This window comes from Rana temporaria, chromosome 3, assembly GCF_905171775.1.
Source record: "Rana temporaria chromosome 3, aRanTem1.1, whole genome shotgun sequence".
Lineage (NCBI taxonomy): Eukaryota > Metazoa > Chordata > Amphibia > Anura > Ranidae > Rana > Rana temporaria.
In genome coordinates, this window is record NC_053491.1 from 87,901,860 (window position 1) to 87,917,753 (window position 15,894).

The following is a 15,894-nucleotide window of genomic DNA, read 5'->3' on the forward strand; positions in this document are numbered from 1 at the left end:
CAGGGAGGAGAATTCCTGGCATCAAGACATCAGAGATGCATATCTACATATCGACATGTGCCAATATTCCCCACTCACCAAATATTTCTAAGGTTTGCGGTGAATCAGTGGCATTTTCAGTTTGTGGCCCTTCCTTTCGGGCTGTCTACGGCACCTCAAGGGACAACTTTGTGTCAAGAACAAGAGATCCTTGTTCTCAAGGGTCGGATGCCCTGACAATCTCATGGGATAGTTCTCCGATTTATGCGTTCCCTCCAGTTACGCTTCTCCCACAACTCTTTCAGAGAGTCAAGAGGGAAGGAAAGCCAGTGATTTTGGTCACCCCGGCTTGGCCCAGGAGACCCTGGTAAGCAGAAATTGTAATAATGGCAGTGGGAAGACCCTGGGTTCTCCCACTATGCTCGGACCTACTATCGCAGGGGCCCAATATTTCTCATCAAAGTCTAAATTGGACGGTTTGTCTGTTAAGACACACATTCGAGAAAATGGGGGCTCTCAGGTCCAGTCCTATCCACTCTGGTTAATGCTAGGAAGCCGGCCTCCAGGCTCATTACTACAGAATCTGGAAGGCATACAGTATGTTTCCTGGTGTGAACCCAGAAGATGGCATCCTAGGAAGTATGCCATTAATAGGATTTTTGCCTTTCTTCAGTTGGGCATAAATATGAAGTTGGCCTTGAGCACTATCAAGGGCCAAATCTTGACCTTGTCGGTATTCTTTCAAAAACAGCTTGCCTCTCATTCCCTAGTCCAGGCCTTTGTTCAGGGAGCACTATGCCTGAATTCGAAGGTTAAGTCTCCCGTGTGACCATGGGATTTGAATTTGGTATTGTCCATTTTACAGAAGCTACCTTTTGAACCATTATACCATGCTTCAAGTCTTGACAAAGAAACTGTTTTTTCTTGTAGCCATATCCTCAGCAAGGAGGGTATCGGAATTGGCAGCTCTTTTGTGTAAATAACCGTATGCGATTATTGATGACAGGGTGGTGCTGCGTCTTCAGACAACTTTCTCACCCAAGTTAGTTTCAGGATTTCATCTGAATCAAGATATAGTCCTACTGTCTTTTACCCAGATCCGCAGTCTGCCCAGGAAGAGAGTCTACACTCTCTAGATGTTGTAAGAGCGGTGAAAGTTTATCTGCAAGCTACAGCTCAGATACGAAAGACTGATTGCCTGTTTATTCTGCCACAAGGCCCAAGGAAGGACCAGGCAGCGTCGAAGTCCACTATTGTGAGTTGGATTAGACAAGTTATTATTCAGGCCTATGGTTTAGAAAAGAAGATTCCTCCTTTTCAGGGGAAAGCACACTCGACTAGAGCAGTTGGCGCTTCATGGGCAGTGCATCACCAGGCCTCCATGGCTCAGATCTGTAAGGCTGCTACTTGGTCTTCGGTCCATACATTTACCAAATTCTACCAAGTAGATGTGAGAGGGACCGAGGATGCTGCCTTCGGGCGTAGTGTACTGCAGGCAGCAGTATAAATCCTCTGGGACCAATGGCGGTCTTATTCTGATCGGTGTATCCCTCCCCTTAATTTTAGCATTGCTATGGGACATCTCATTAATTAAGGCTCTGTGTCCCATGATGTATGAGCAAGAAAAGTTTTTTTTTTTTTGTTGTTTTTTTTTTTAATACAGCTTACCTATGAAATCCTTTTCTTGAGAATACAACACGGGACACAGAGCTCCCGCCCCTCTTCGGAGTTAAACGTGGGACACTTATTGCTTTGCAACAAAAACTACATCCTTCTCCCATCTTTGTTTATTTTTACCCAATCTCCCTCCTATGGACCCATCACCAGGACCACTGTTAGAAATTATGGGGCCCTAAACAGCCTACCTGACGGGGCCCCCTTTAGCCATGCCATTGACCTCTCACCCCTGGCCCCGACCCTGAGCCAGTCTCAAAACAAAATGCAGGTTTGTTGCCGTTTACACTTATGTGGGGCCAACGTGTGAGTTTGCAATTGTGCATAAGCACGAAAGAGCGGGGGCAGTTTAAATACATTTTTCATTTTATTAAAAATGTAAAAAATGTACACTGTATTTTTTACCTTTTTTTGCTTTCACAAGGGATAAATAACATCCATTGTGATAGCAAGAGCCAGGGCAGGTCCTCTTTATTGTGAGATCTGGGGTCTTTTAGAGCCCATATCTGTCCTCTAGCCACCAAAGCATCTGATCAAACCAAGATCAGTTTGATCAGATACTTGTTCAAGCTGGTAGTGGCTTGGGTTAAAAAATGATAGCTCAATCATTGCTGCAGTGATGACCAAGATATCACACTTCCCATCCAGCGACGTACTAGTACATCACTGAATGGGAAGCGGTTAAAGGGGATTGGTTTGGGGGGGTGGCACTTTTATTGCTCCCCCAACTGAAGTGTAAAGTAGTATCTCAACGTCTTATGATCAGCATTACAATCATCATCACAGGCAGCACATTAAAAAGGTGCTCTATCATGGCTCTGTGTCACATGGCTGTTTGCTGACTTTTTAACTTATGGCTGTACTGTGTGTAACAGATTGTAACACAGCACAGCCATAACAAAGTCAGCACCCTCAGCAGCCATGTGATATAGAGCCATGATAGATATGTGCTGCCTGTGAGGATTATTGTAATGCTGATAATAGTCCGCTGTGCTGTGAGATAAACTGTATATTAGGACACAGTGAGGATTCTATTCTATTCTCCACTCACTGTCCATTGCAGCCACGATCTCCTTCAGATGTTTCCTGTCAGCCACCTCGCATCTTTGCAAGTGAGAACTGGAGGCAGGCGCCGGGCGGAGAATCATGGTATCACTCCGTCGGCCGGGACAAATTGAGTAGCGGGGCTACATGCACCCCGAAAATGAAAAAATAGTCCCTACTCTGAGCACCTGGGCCCCTCTGTTGACCTGATGGGGCCCAGGAAAATGGTATAACCTGCTCCATAAACAAGTAGGAGCGAGGGGGAGCAATTTAGCAAGCTCGATTTTTTTATTTAATGCAGCAACTGTAATGCTGCCGGGCCCCACTGTTCAGCTGATCTGGGCGGGCCCGGTACAACAGGGCTGGTTGTACTGCCCTATCAGCGGCCCTGTCCATCACCGATCTGCTCATATAGTTCTGAAATAAGGCCTTTGGAGGTCCCTGGCTTAACCACTTCAGATCCGCGCTATAGTAAAAATACGTCTGCAGCGCGGACCTGAAGTGCCAAGTGTCCGTTTTTAAACGGCCTGTCGTTTCTCTGCTGGAAGCGTGTCCCCGCGATCGCGCTTCTGCAGAAAACTGTGTTGGCCGTGTCCCTCGGACACAGCCAATCACAGATCGTGCTGAATGGCCAATCACAGCGGCCATTCAGCACTCGATCGAGCCGTCCAATGAGAGATGATCTCAAATGTAAACATATGAGATCATCTCTCATCGCCGGCTTTCTCTCCTTACACACAGACCGCGTGTGAGGAGAGAAAGCCGTTTACAGTGTAAAAAAAAACAGTGAGTGACATAACACTACCCACAGTCCCTGCCAGTGCCACCTTCCAGTGCCACCTTCCAGTGCCACCTTCCAGTGCCACCTTCCAGTGCCAGTGCATTTATCAGAGCCACCTGCCCCTGCCATCAGTGCCACCTGCCCCTGCCATCAGTGCCACCTGCCCCTGCCATCAGTGCCACCTGCCAAAAGTGCCACCTGCCAAAAGTGCAATCTGCCAGTGCAATCTGCCAGTGCCACCTGCCAGTGCCACCTGCCAGTGCCACCTGCCCGTGCCACCTGCCCGTGCCATCTGCCCGTGCCATCAGTGCCGTCAGCCATCAGTGCCACCTGCCGCCCGTGCCACCTGCCGCCCGTGCCACCTGCCCGTGCCATCTGCCCGTGCCATCAGTGCCGTCAGCCATCAGTGCCACCTGCCCGTGCCACCTGCCCGTGCCACCTGCCCGTGCCATCAGTGCCGTCAGCCATCAGTGCCACCTGCCATCAGTGCCATCTGCCCGTGCCGTCAGCCATCAGTGCCACCTGCCATCAGTGCCACCTGCTATCAGTGCTACCTGCCATCAGTGCCATCTGCCATCTGCCCGTGCCATCTGCCAGTCCCATTTGCCGTCAGTGCCACCTGTCAGTGTCATCAGTGCCACGTGCCATCTTTTGTCATGGCTAAAAGATCTTTTTCACTTACGGAGGCATACGAAATTATTGCGGCCGACGAGAGCAACGGGGAGCTCTGCGATTCGGATTCCTCCGCAAGGTCAGACGCCGGATCTGATGTTGACTATGAGCCGATAGTTAGCAGTGAAGAGGAAGAGGAGGAAGAGGAGGAAGAGGGGGAAGATGAGGAAGAGGAGGAAGAGGGGGAAGATGAGGAAGAGGAGGAAGAAGAGGAAGAAGAGGAGGAAGAGGAGGAAGAGGGTCCGCCCGCCAGACGAAGGCGTATTGCTAAGGAGGCAGTGCCATCCACCAGCACTGCTGTGCCATCCACCAGCACTGCTGTGCCATCCACCAGCACTGCTGTGCCATCCACCAGCACCGCTGTGCCATCCACCAGAACCGCAACACCTCGTCAAGCAAGGTCACGTACCAGTAGGTCCCATGCCAGCCTTCCCTATTCCCTTCAGTACCCCTTGTGGCTTCCTCCTAATTCAGGAGAAGCCAACATTCCCCCTTTCACTGCCCAGCCAGGAGTCCAAGTGGACACAGAAAATTTTGCCCCAATAGATTTTTTCAGTTTAATTTTTACTGAGGACTTGCTTTCCTCAATTGTTTCCCAGTCCAATCTCTATGCCCAACAATTTATTTCCAGTCACCCCACATCCTATTATGCCCGTCCCTTCCAATGGAGACCCCTTACAGTGGAAGAGTTTAAAAATTTTTTGGGCCTCGTATTCTGTATGGGACTAAACCACAAAAACGAAGTACGTTCATATTGGTCAAAACGCCCCATATACCACATGCCCGTCTTTTCCTCAAAAATGCCCAGGTCCAGATATCAAATGATTATGCGATTCCTACATTACAGTGACAATACCCAGTGCCCTCCCCGAGATGACCCAAATTTTGATAAACTTTATAAGATTCGGCCACTACTAGATTATTTTTCCCAAATTTTCCCCCAGTTGTTTACCCCGGACCAAAACATCTGTGTTGACGAGTCACTTGTCAAATTTTCTGGCAGGCTCGGCATAAAGCAATTTATGCCCTCCAAAAGGGCCCGCTATGGAGTGAAGCTCTACAAATTATGTGACCGTGCCACCGGATATACCTATGCCTTCAACATATATGAAGGAAAGGACAGCCAGCTACACCCCCCTAATTGCCCAGACTACATAGGAACCAGCGGGAAAATTGTTTGGCAACTCCTAAACCCGCTCATGGAGAAAGGCTACCACTTGTATGTGGACAATTTCTACACAAGTTTGCCCCTTTTCCGAAACTTGTATAGAAAGAAGACACCCGCATGCGGCACCGTACGGTCGAACCGGAAGGGCTTTCCTCAAAGCCTCGTCACCAAGAAGCTAAGAAAAGGGGAGACGGCGAGTGCACGCAATGAGGAAGTTCTGGCCGTGAAATGGAGGGACAAAAGGGATGTGTACGTGCTTTCTACCATCCACAACAATACATGCGTTACCATCAGAAGGAGGAATGGGCAAATCCAGAAACCTAAATGTATCCACGAATACAATAAGTTCATGGGGGGTGTCGATTTCAATGATCAAATGATCGAGCCCTACCTTTCCACAAGACGATCATACCAGTGGTATAAAAAAGTTTCAATTTACTTATTCAATTTGGCCATATACAACACGTACGTATTATATCGAAAATCCACTCCAAGACCCAAATCCTACCTTTACTTCCAGGAGGAAATCACCACTGCCCTTTTATACACCAGCAACCCACCAGCAACCATTCGATCCGATGTGGTAAGCAGACTCTACGAGCGCCACTTCCCAGATAAAATCCCTCCCGGACCAACAGGCCGAAATTCCCAAAAAAAATGCCGGGTGTGCTCCAAAGATGGAGTGAGAAGAGACACCCGTTTTCATTGTGCCCAATGCCCTTCCCAACCAGGCCTCTGCATAGGCGGCTGTTTCCGCCGTTATCATTCCTTACTAAATTATTAGTCACTTCCTGCCATTTACCTTTACACCCCTTATGCCTCTGCTTGCTCTGTATTTGACCCTGGCTTGTTATTTGACCACGATTCTGCCTACCGATTTTGTTTATACCTCTGCCTGATATGGAACTGACCCTGGACTGTTATTTGACCACGCTTATGCCTACCGATTCTGTTTATACCTCTGCCTGATATGGAACTGACCCTGGACTGTTATTTGACCACGCTTATGCCTACCGATTCTGTTTATACCTCTGCCTGATCTGGAACTGACCCTGGACCGTTTGACCATTCTTTTTGCCTGCCTCTTGGACTGATCTTTTACCCTGCCAGTGGACTAGTGGGATTCAAAGCACAGGGGTCTCACATGTGAGGGGCTCCAGAATTGTTTTTCTGGATGAAGAAAACTATTGTTTTTGTTTTCTCATTCTAGATTAGGGTCTGGTTGCCCGGAGGCTTCAAAGAGATTTGGGTGGGAGAAGCCTCTACCCCTGTCCCCATTCTGTCCTGAACGAGGCCCTACTTCTGCCTGCTGCCTGTAGGACCTATGCCATCATGCCTGTTGCCTGGACAATTGCATTTTCTTTTGCTGACCAAGTCCCTGCCTGCTGCCTGGACCAGTGCTATCGTCCCGTGGACAACTGCGCTACTAAAACCACAGGTACATTTTTTGTTTACCCTTTGCTTAGCATAATGTATTTTGGTGTGTAATTCTTGTCATGTGTATGCTATGTGTCCCTAGAACACCGGTTGGTCTTCCTTGCATGTTGGGCCTCTGTATGTGGTCAGGCTGTGAAAAAGTCCCACACATGTGGTATCGCCATACTCAGGAGGAGCAGCAGAATGTATTTTGGGGTGTAATTTTTGCTATGTACAGGCTATGTGTTGGCAATATCTTATAAATGGACAACTTTGCGTAAAAAAAATGCGTTTTCATTTTTTTCCCACATTTTCCAAAAACGTTTGGAAAAAAATGAATCGTTCAAAAGACTCATTATGCCTCATAGATTATACGTTGGGGTGTTAGCTTTCCAAAATGGGGTCACTTTGTGGGCATTTCCATTGTCCAGGTGCTCCAGGGCCTTCAAAAAAGTGTAATAGGTAGTCAACAAGTTAGATGTGTAATTTATGCTCCTAGAACACCTGATGGTGCTCCCTGCATATTGGGGCTCTGTATGTGGCCAGGCTGTGAAAAAGTCCCACACATGTGGTATCGCCATACTCAGGGGGAGTAGCAGAATGTATTTTGGGGTGTAATTTTTGCTATGTACAGGCTATGTGTTGGCAATATCTTATAAATGGACAACTTTGCGTAAAAAAAATGTGTTTTCATTTTTTCCCACATTTTCCAAAAACGTTTGGAAAAAAATGAATCGTTCAAAAGACTCATTATGCCTCATAGATTATACGTTGGGGTGTTAGCTTTCCAAAATGGGGTCACTTTGTGGGCATTTCCATTGTCCAGGTGCTCCAGGGCCTTCAAAAGTGTAATAGGTAGTCAACAAGTTAGATGTGTAATTTATGCTCCTAGAACACCTGATGGTGCTCCCTGCATATTGGGGCTCTGTATGTGGTCAGGCTGTAAAAAAGTCTCACACATGTGGTATCGCCCATACTCAGGAGGAGTAGCAGAATGTATTTTTGGGTGTCATTTGTGGTATACACATGCCATGTGAGAGAAATAACCTATTACAATGACAATTTTGTGAGGGGGAAAAAATAAATAAAAAAAATATTCATTTTGCAAAGAATTGTGGGAAAAAATTACAACATCAAAAACCTCATCATGCATCTTACTAAATACCTTGGAATGTCTACTTTCTAAAAAGGGGTCATTTGGGGGGTATTTGTACTTTCCTGGCGTGTTCAGGGCCCCAAGAAATGAGATAGGCACCGGTACAACAGGTGTGATTTTTTTTTATGATTTGCACCATAGCTTGTAGACTCTCTAACTTTCACAAAGAGCAAATAATATCCACTAATTTGGGTTATTTTTACCAAAGACATGTAGCAGTATAAATTGTGGCCAAAATTTATGAAGAAAAATTAATATTTTGCTAAATTTTATCGCATAAACTAAGAAAAATTCATTTTTTTTCAAAATTTTCCGCCTTTTTTCATTTATAGCGCAAAAAATAAAAAGTCGAGAGGTGATCAAATACCACCAAAAGAAAGCTCTGTTTCTATGAAAAAAAGGACAAAAAATTCATTTGGATACAATGTTGTATGACTGAGTAATTAACATTCAAAGTGTGAGAGTGCTGAAAGCTGAAAATTGCTCCGGGAACGAAGGTGGTTTAAGTGCCCAGTAAGCAAGTGGTTAATTAGCCTTTGAAAATGGGAAATTTTTTGCCATCTCACTGGCTGCGCCTTAAATTGGGCATGAAGGGCGTGTCTGGTCTGCAGGTAGGTATAGAACAAGGAGTTTGGAATAGCATATTCTCTACTTGATTCTGAAAAAGATTTTAATGTATTACCTGCATACAAGTGCACCAATCTAGTTATACCTAACTTTTCCCATTCTTTTAATTTCCTCATTGGGAAATAAACACCTGCAGGAAAATTTAGCTAAGTGGGGAGTATTCCGTTAGTCCCTTATAGCCCAGAGCTAGTTTTCCTGCCTGCCATATTCTTTCAACCATCCTTAATGTTGGATTCTTAACAGGAAAGGAATCGGCCTCCAGGGTTTCCATTATAGATTTATGTGGGGACTCCATTAACATAATTTTCCCACTAGTACTCCCTCCTCCTATGCTGCCTCCCCCCAGATGCTGTAATTGTGCCGCTAGAAAATAGCTATAAGGGTGTGGGACAGCCAAACCTCCCTTATTTGTTGGTAGTTGTAACGTTTGGAGACTGATCCTCGCCTTTCCCTTTTTCCAAATCAAGTCCCCGAAAAGGGTCTCCATCTTTTTAAACCATGCTTGATCTATTCATACTGGAGAGTTATGGAGCACGTAGAGCAGTTGTGGCATCCAAATCATCTTAAGGTTACTTTGTCCGGCCACCGATAGGGGAAGTCATCCCCAAATATCAGCTTTACGTTTAAACTTGGCTAGAAGTGGCTCTAAATTGTTACTTATGTATTGATCTGGGTCTCGCGTTACCACTATTCCCAGATAATCCATTTTCTCCCCCATTTTTAAATTGGGGGATTCCTGCCCAAACAGCGTTGCCTGCTGGGTCCACTGGCAAAAGTATCAACTTTTCCCAGTTTATCACCAGGCCCGAGAGTCGTCCAAATGCCTCCACTGTTTGCACTGCCGTTTTTAAAGGATGTTGTAGAATCCCCCAAGAAGAGCAGGCTATCATCCGCATAAAGTGCAGCCTTTTTCCTCCCCTGCCCCTCTCTGAAAACCTTGTATGCCCTGCGTAGTTCTAATTGCAATTGCCAATGGCTCGATTGCCAAGGCAAAAAGGGGGGGGGGGGGGGGGGAGACCGGGGGCATCCCTTTCTTGTCCCCCTTTTTTAACCTAAATGAGTATTCATTGTTAATTTTTATTTTTGCACTTGGGGAGTTATAAAGTGTTTTTACCCACCTAATAAAAAACGGAACCAAATCCAAATTTCTCCAAGACGTGCCAAAGATACTTTCCACTCTAGGCTATCAAAAGCCTTAGCGGCATCCAGGGATAAGATGGATCTGTCTCCTGTATTCTCAGTTGGCGTCTGTTAATTCAAATACAGCCTTCTGATGTTGGTACTAGTAGATCTATTCGGGATAAATCTGGACTGATCCGGATGTACAAGTTTCTGAATATATTTATTTATTCTAGCTGCCCACACCTTGGCCAATATTTTAACATCTGAGCATAACAGTGATATCGGTCTATAGGATGATGTATCCAACCGATTTTTTCCTTATTTCTGGAGCACTATTATGGTAGCTTTGGACATCGAGGGAGGCAGCCTCCCCCCTTCTATTGCCCAGTTCAGCACTTTTAATAGTTCCCAGGAGCAGCACCTCACCATATCGTTTATAAATCTCCGCTGGTAGGCCGTCTGGTCCTGGAGACTTCTGGTTCGACATCCCCTTTACTGCCTGTTGTAGTTCCTCTAATGTAATTGGAGCCTCTATAACACTTCTATCCTCCTCCGTTAAAACTGGTGTTCCTATTCCTCTTAGAAACTCATCCATTTGTAACATTTGATCCCCTCTTTTTGATTTATATAGATCTTTACAATACGATACAAATGTATCCAATATTATGGATGTTTGAGAGGATATCCCACCCCCCAACTGCAGAGATACTAGAAGGTGTCGAGTTGGTTTTAGCTAGAAGGGCCAATGTGTGACCTACGCTCTCCCCTTCTGCAAAAGCACTCTGCCTTTGGAATACACTGGCTAATGGCATTATCTAAAAAAGTTCTTAACCACTTGTCCACCCGGCCTATTTTGGCACTTCTATCCTTCATGTAAAAAAAAAAAAAAAACAATTTTTTTGCTAGAAAGTTAATCAGAACCCCCAAACATTATATTTTTTTTTAGCAGATACCCTCGGGAATAAAACGGCGGTCATTGCAACTTTTTTCCCCCTCGCACAGTATTAGCACAATCATTTTTCAAACGCCTTTTTTTGGAAAAAAATAAATAAAAACAGTAAAGTTAGCCCAATTTTTTTGTATAATGTGAAAGATAATGTTACGCCGAATAGATACCAAACATGTCACGCTTTAAAATTGCACACTCATGGAATGGCGCCAAACTCCGGTACTAAAAAATCTCCATAGGCGACGCTTTAATTTTTTTTTTACAGGTTACTATTTGAGTTAGAGGAGGTCTGGTGCTAGAAATGTTGCACACACCGCACACGACGATACATGTGCATCTGTAGCTGCAAGCATCATTCAGATATCACCGCACAAAGTCGAGGACGTCATATGATGTCCTCGGGGACAAGTGGTTAAAGCACTCCCACTTTTTGTTGTTTAAAAATCTTCCCATATATATAAAAAAAAAAAAAAAAAAAAACGGATCCTGCTCTTTTGAAGCATGTTATATTCCAGTGCTTGTCCTGTGTTATTTAGCCCCCTGTAACACCTAAAAAACCTGTCTGATCCTGACCGTTTCTCCTCACACCTCTGTAAACGGACTATGGTGTATCATGGCTGCGGAGCCCTGACACCATGGTCAGTTTACGTGCCTCCATCATCAGTGTAAAATGCCACATTTAAGAGCCAAGATTGCGATCACATGACCAGCCAGCTCTCTCCTCCTCCCTTCCAGACTATCAGCAGGGAAATCTCAGCCCCGCCCACTATTTCCTTTAGAGGAGGAAAGGAGAAAGCTGGGCAGCCATGTGATCGCAATCTCAGCAGTGAAATGAGGCAATTGCAGCATTTATTTTTATAAATTACACATACTACAATAGGAGGCAGTACTGATGGTGTATACAGGTTAGAGAGGCTTAACCACTTTAAAGTATGGAGTGCAGTTTAGTAAAGTTTGCGGTTCTAAAATTGTATGTACTGTACTTATTTTACCCTCAAATCTGCTTTTCAGTGACTACAATTGTCCTGGGATCCGCTATCAGCATTGGGTTTGTGATTAGCAAGTATAGCAGAGCCTCGTTTCTAGTCGAGGTATCCACCAACTGACACATAAAAATTGCAAGCATTCCCATCCATATTCAGTTGATATCTGGATAGAGTCCCCCATGACGATTATATTGTCCTGCCTCTCTGCCATTTCTAACTGTAAAAGGAGATTAGTTGCCTCTACGTCCCTCAGGGTGGGGGGCCTGTAGCATACCCCCTCTATTTGAATCTTCCCTTTGAAGTCCAGCCACAAGGATGCCTCGGCTTCCATTGCCCCATTAGTAATGTCATCCATCATGGTCACTGTCAAAATCACCAGCACCCTTTATGAACACGCAGCCCCCCATCCCCTGTCCCTTCGATACAGGGAGTACCCCTGAACAGCAGCAAGCAGTCATATGTGCTGGCAAACCATGTCTGTTACTCCAGCAAGTCAAAATCCTCTTCATATCAGCATTTCCAGCTCCCGCATTTTGTTCAGACTCCTAGCATCAGACAACATGGCTTTTTTTATGGCTGCATAATGTTTCATCCATACTTGTTCCAAGACTGCAGTAGTATTCTACCAGCCCACAAGTGTTGGTTTTTGGTAATCCAGTTACGTTGACCACAGTTAAACCTATTAAAACGTTTTTAACCTTTTGGCCATCCTTTTCCCCAGCAGGGCGGCACCCTCCCCATTTAGATGCAGTCCATCCCTACTGTGGAGGCGGTAACCGACTTAAAGGTCAACCCAGTTTTCCAAAAACCCAAAACCCTCCTTCCTTTACCAGTTCCTCAGCCACTTAAGCTCCCCAATCTCCTGATGCCTCTCTGGAGTGGCTTGTAGTATAGGTGGCATTTCTGAGAATACCACCCTGGAAGTCCCTTTCTTCAATGTAGCGACCCGAGTCCCTGAAATCATTTTTTTAGGATGGTCCATCTTACTTGAACTTTGTCATTGGTACCAATGTGTACAACAGTAGTTGGATCTTCACCACCCCCACCCAACAATCTGTCCATGATGTGCCGAAGCCAAGCGATTGGCAAACAATTTACTGGTCTGCAAATCACGGTCCTTTATCAATTTATACCAAAAGCAGCAGCACAAACAAACCGAACATACTGTAAGCAGAAGTGTAGGTTTCTGATCATTGTTATGGGTTTGTCCTCCTGCCTGTCAAGTGGTGCATAATGGGGTTCACTTTAACATGCAATATACTGTGCATTCGTTGAAGCAGCACAAAGATGTGAATGGGCTCCAAGAGAAATTGGATGTCAAGGCCATTGACAGCTAGATCAGGTTAAAAAAGACAGTACATACAGCAGACACAACCGACCCAAGACTTTGCCAGGGGTGAGAAGTGGTCCAACTGCCATTTCCCCACCTTTTCCTCAACCCCTCTGATAAATCAGACCCTCTTCAAACTCCAACCATAGTTAGAAGTAAACATGTGGCAAGAATATGGACATTTAAGTATTCACATACATTTTAAAACAAGCTCCCATGGATCTCCATCTGTAGGCACTGCTCACCCCATTCAGCTCTCAGCAGTGACTTGACCCCCTGCCAGCCTTCCAATCTTTAGGCCAGGTTCACACCTATGCGAATTGAGTGCGGTTTAAACCGCATCTAATTCGCAGGACATTTCAAAATACATTGTTTTCAACGAGGCTGGTTCACATATGTGCGATGCATCCGCACTGCGTATTGCCTCCAAACCGCATTCGGTTTTTATGTCTTGCGGTGCGGCTCAGGTGCAAATTCAGTCCCATTATCTTCTATGGGTACGCATCTAATTCGCACATGTGTTCAGTTCTCTGCAGGAATTTCTCTCATTCAGCTCAATACAATTCTCCCCCACTCTCCTCTCACCCGGAACTTCTCCCAGGTCTCCAAATTCGCACCTGATCTGCAGCTAAACCGCAGTTGATCTGCAGAACACCCTCTAGAGAAATTATGCAATGACAACGCAGCTCAAAAAAGCAACGCACTAGTGTGAACCAGGCCTCAATGTAGAACATAAAGATGATGCACACAGATATAGGTGCTCAGAGGCCTAACTTGGAAGACTTCACTGCTTCTCTTAAGTATTGAGGATTACCTGCATCTACAAAAATGTCAGCGAGGGTGCATAATAAAAAAAAAAAAAAAGTGAAGTATTTACCGTTTGTCAAGGTAAAGCAGTAAATACATGACCACCCACACTCTGGCCAGGTGTTCACTTTAAAACTTACAACATTGTAGGATACAACAAAGGGCTGCATGCCCAAGTGTTCTTTTATGTCCAATGCAGAATTGAGATATTGCATGAAAACTTAGATAATGGCTTGCAGACTAGCACACGCTTAAGAAAATGGAAAGAGATTGGTGAAACGGTTGGAAAATATATGTGGCTGAAAATATGATTACTTACCACATAGACCAGCAAGGGAAAAAGCAAGATGGTTAGTCCACACATCACTATTATGGCCACAGCATAGCCAGGAAAGTTTGTATATTCATCATAAGGGCTTGATGTGGAATCTAGAAGGAAAAGAGCAATAAATCAGTGTAACAAATATATTCAAAGGAATTAAAATGTTACTTCTGCCTCATTCTGCTCACTCGTGCAGGAGTCTTTTTTGGACCTCACCAGAATCGGATTGCATGGGCGTTTACATCAATGCGATCAGATTTCTGTCCGACTTGACAGTTCACACTGCGATATGCAAACTGATCTGGGGGTGTCAATAAATTTGTATTAAACACCCCCAGCAATTTGCATAGGGCAGCGTGAACCACCGGTGGGAGACATGCAATACGGGAAACGTACTGGATTAACAGGGTTCTCGCATCACTGCAGTGGGAACCGAGCCATAGTGTGTCACAGTAGTGTCTTCTGCCCCACTTCAAATCACTCACCACCACAGTAGTATTCTCTTCCATCCCCAAAACCCCCCCACACCATCCACCTCCACTGTAGTGCCCTCTGCCCCCCATATAGCAGTGTCCTCTGCCTGCCTCCCCCGCATCAAATGGGGCGGGTACCATTTAAATTAGGCGCGCTCCCGCGCTGGACATACTGCGCATGCTCCGTTCGCTTTTTTCCCCGACGTGCTTGTGAATCGCGACGTCCGTAACGTACTTATGCCGAAAAAAAAAAATTCGGGAACGACGGCCATACTTTAACATGGCTGGTGTAAAGTTAAGCAATGAAAAACATTGCTTAACTTTGCGACGGGAATCTACGACTTGCGCCGGCGTAACGACGGGAAAAATTCAATTACACCTGTCGGATCTTAGGACCATCTATGCGTAACAGATTCTATGAATCAGTCGCATAGATAGAACAACAGATACAATGGCGTATCAGGAGATACGCCGTCGTATCTGGCCCATTGTTTTCAATGACGGTCGTTCAGTTACGTGCGTTGCAATTCCTCTACGAATGCGATGCGGAAAAAAAAAAAAAAAGTTTTGTCCGACTTTACTGCGTTGCGAATTTAGTCTCCATAGACCCCAGTGTAAATCGTTGTGGAATCGCAATGATGGTTCACATATGTGCCAATTTCAACATGCGATTCTCCACAAAAACCAGGAAGTTAACTTTTTTTTTTACACTAGGATTTCATTGGCTAGAACATCGCAGCTATGTCCCACTCCTGAAATTCGCGGCAAATTCGCACCTCAGAATGGACAAAAAAAACTGACCAAATTCACAGCCCATCAGTGTGAACTGGGCCTAAAGTATGTCAAAAGCCAATATTAATTTTGTATATTAGTTAAAGCAGTACTGTGCATGCCCATAACATCTTTCGTATTCTGTAGAACATATCCTTGTTTAAAGGGTGAGGTAGGTTCACAAAAATAAACGTTCCTTACCTCCAATGGTTACAGATTGGAAATCCACTTTATAGGTTGATGACCCCAACATGCCATCAGATGTCAGAGCACGAATAAATTGTCGTAATATTTCCCCACTGCCAGGAGCTGGAAACTGGTAGATCAGGTCCCCTTTGCACACTACAGAGCCACTACTAAAGCAAACGAAAAAAAAAAAAAAAAAAAGTTCACAACTGCACACAAAATGCAAAACTAATTCATCTCAGTCTTCACTTACTGTTATACAAATGCACACCTACCAACTTTTTGAGATGGGAGTGAGGGACACCTATCAGCAAAAGTATATAGGCATAGGACACACCCCTTGTCACGCCCCCCCTTAAGAGAAATTGTACAAAAAAATAAAACACACACACACGATTGGTTAAACCCACAAGTGCTTTTTTTTACCACTA

At 45.0% G+C, this 15,894-nt stretch overlaps 1 protein-coding gene across 1 annotated transcript in view; it reads right to left on the reverse strand.

Annotated features, from left to right (window-relative positions):
* LOC120931443 (mucin-3A-like) overlaps nt 1-15,894 on the reverse strand; it is a 53,099-nt gene that overhangs the window by 7,525 nt on the left and 29,680 nt on the right. Inside the window, exons 10-11 of the mRNA XM_040342881.1 lie at nt 15,479-15,633; nt 14,031-14,140 (exon numbers count right to left, since the gene is read on the reverse strand). Coding sequence (XP_040198815.1) covers nt 14,031-14,140; nt 15,479-15,633 — 265 coding nt within the window. The remainder of the gene's footprint in view (nt 1-14,030; nt 14,141-15,478; nt 15,634-15,894) is intronic.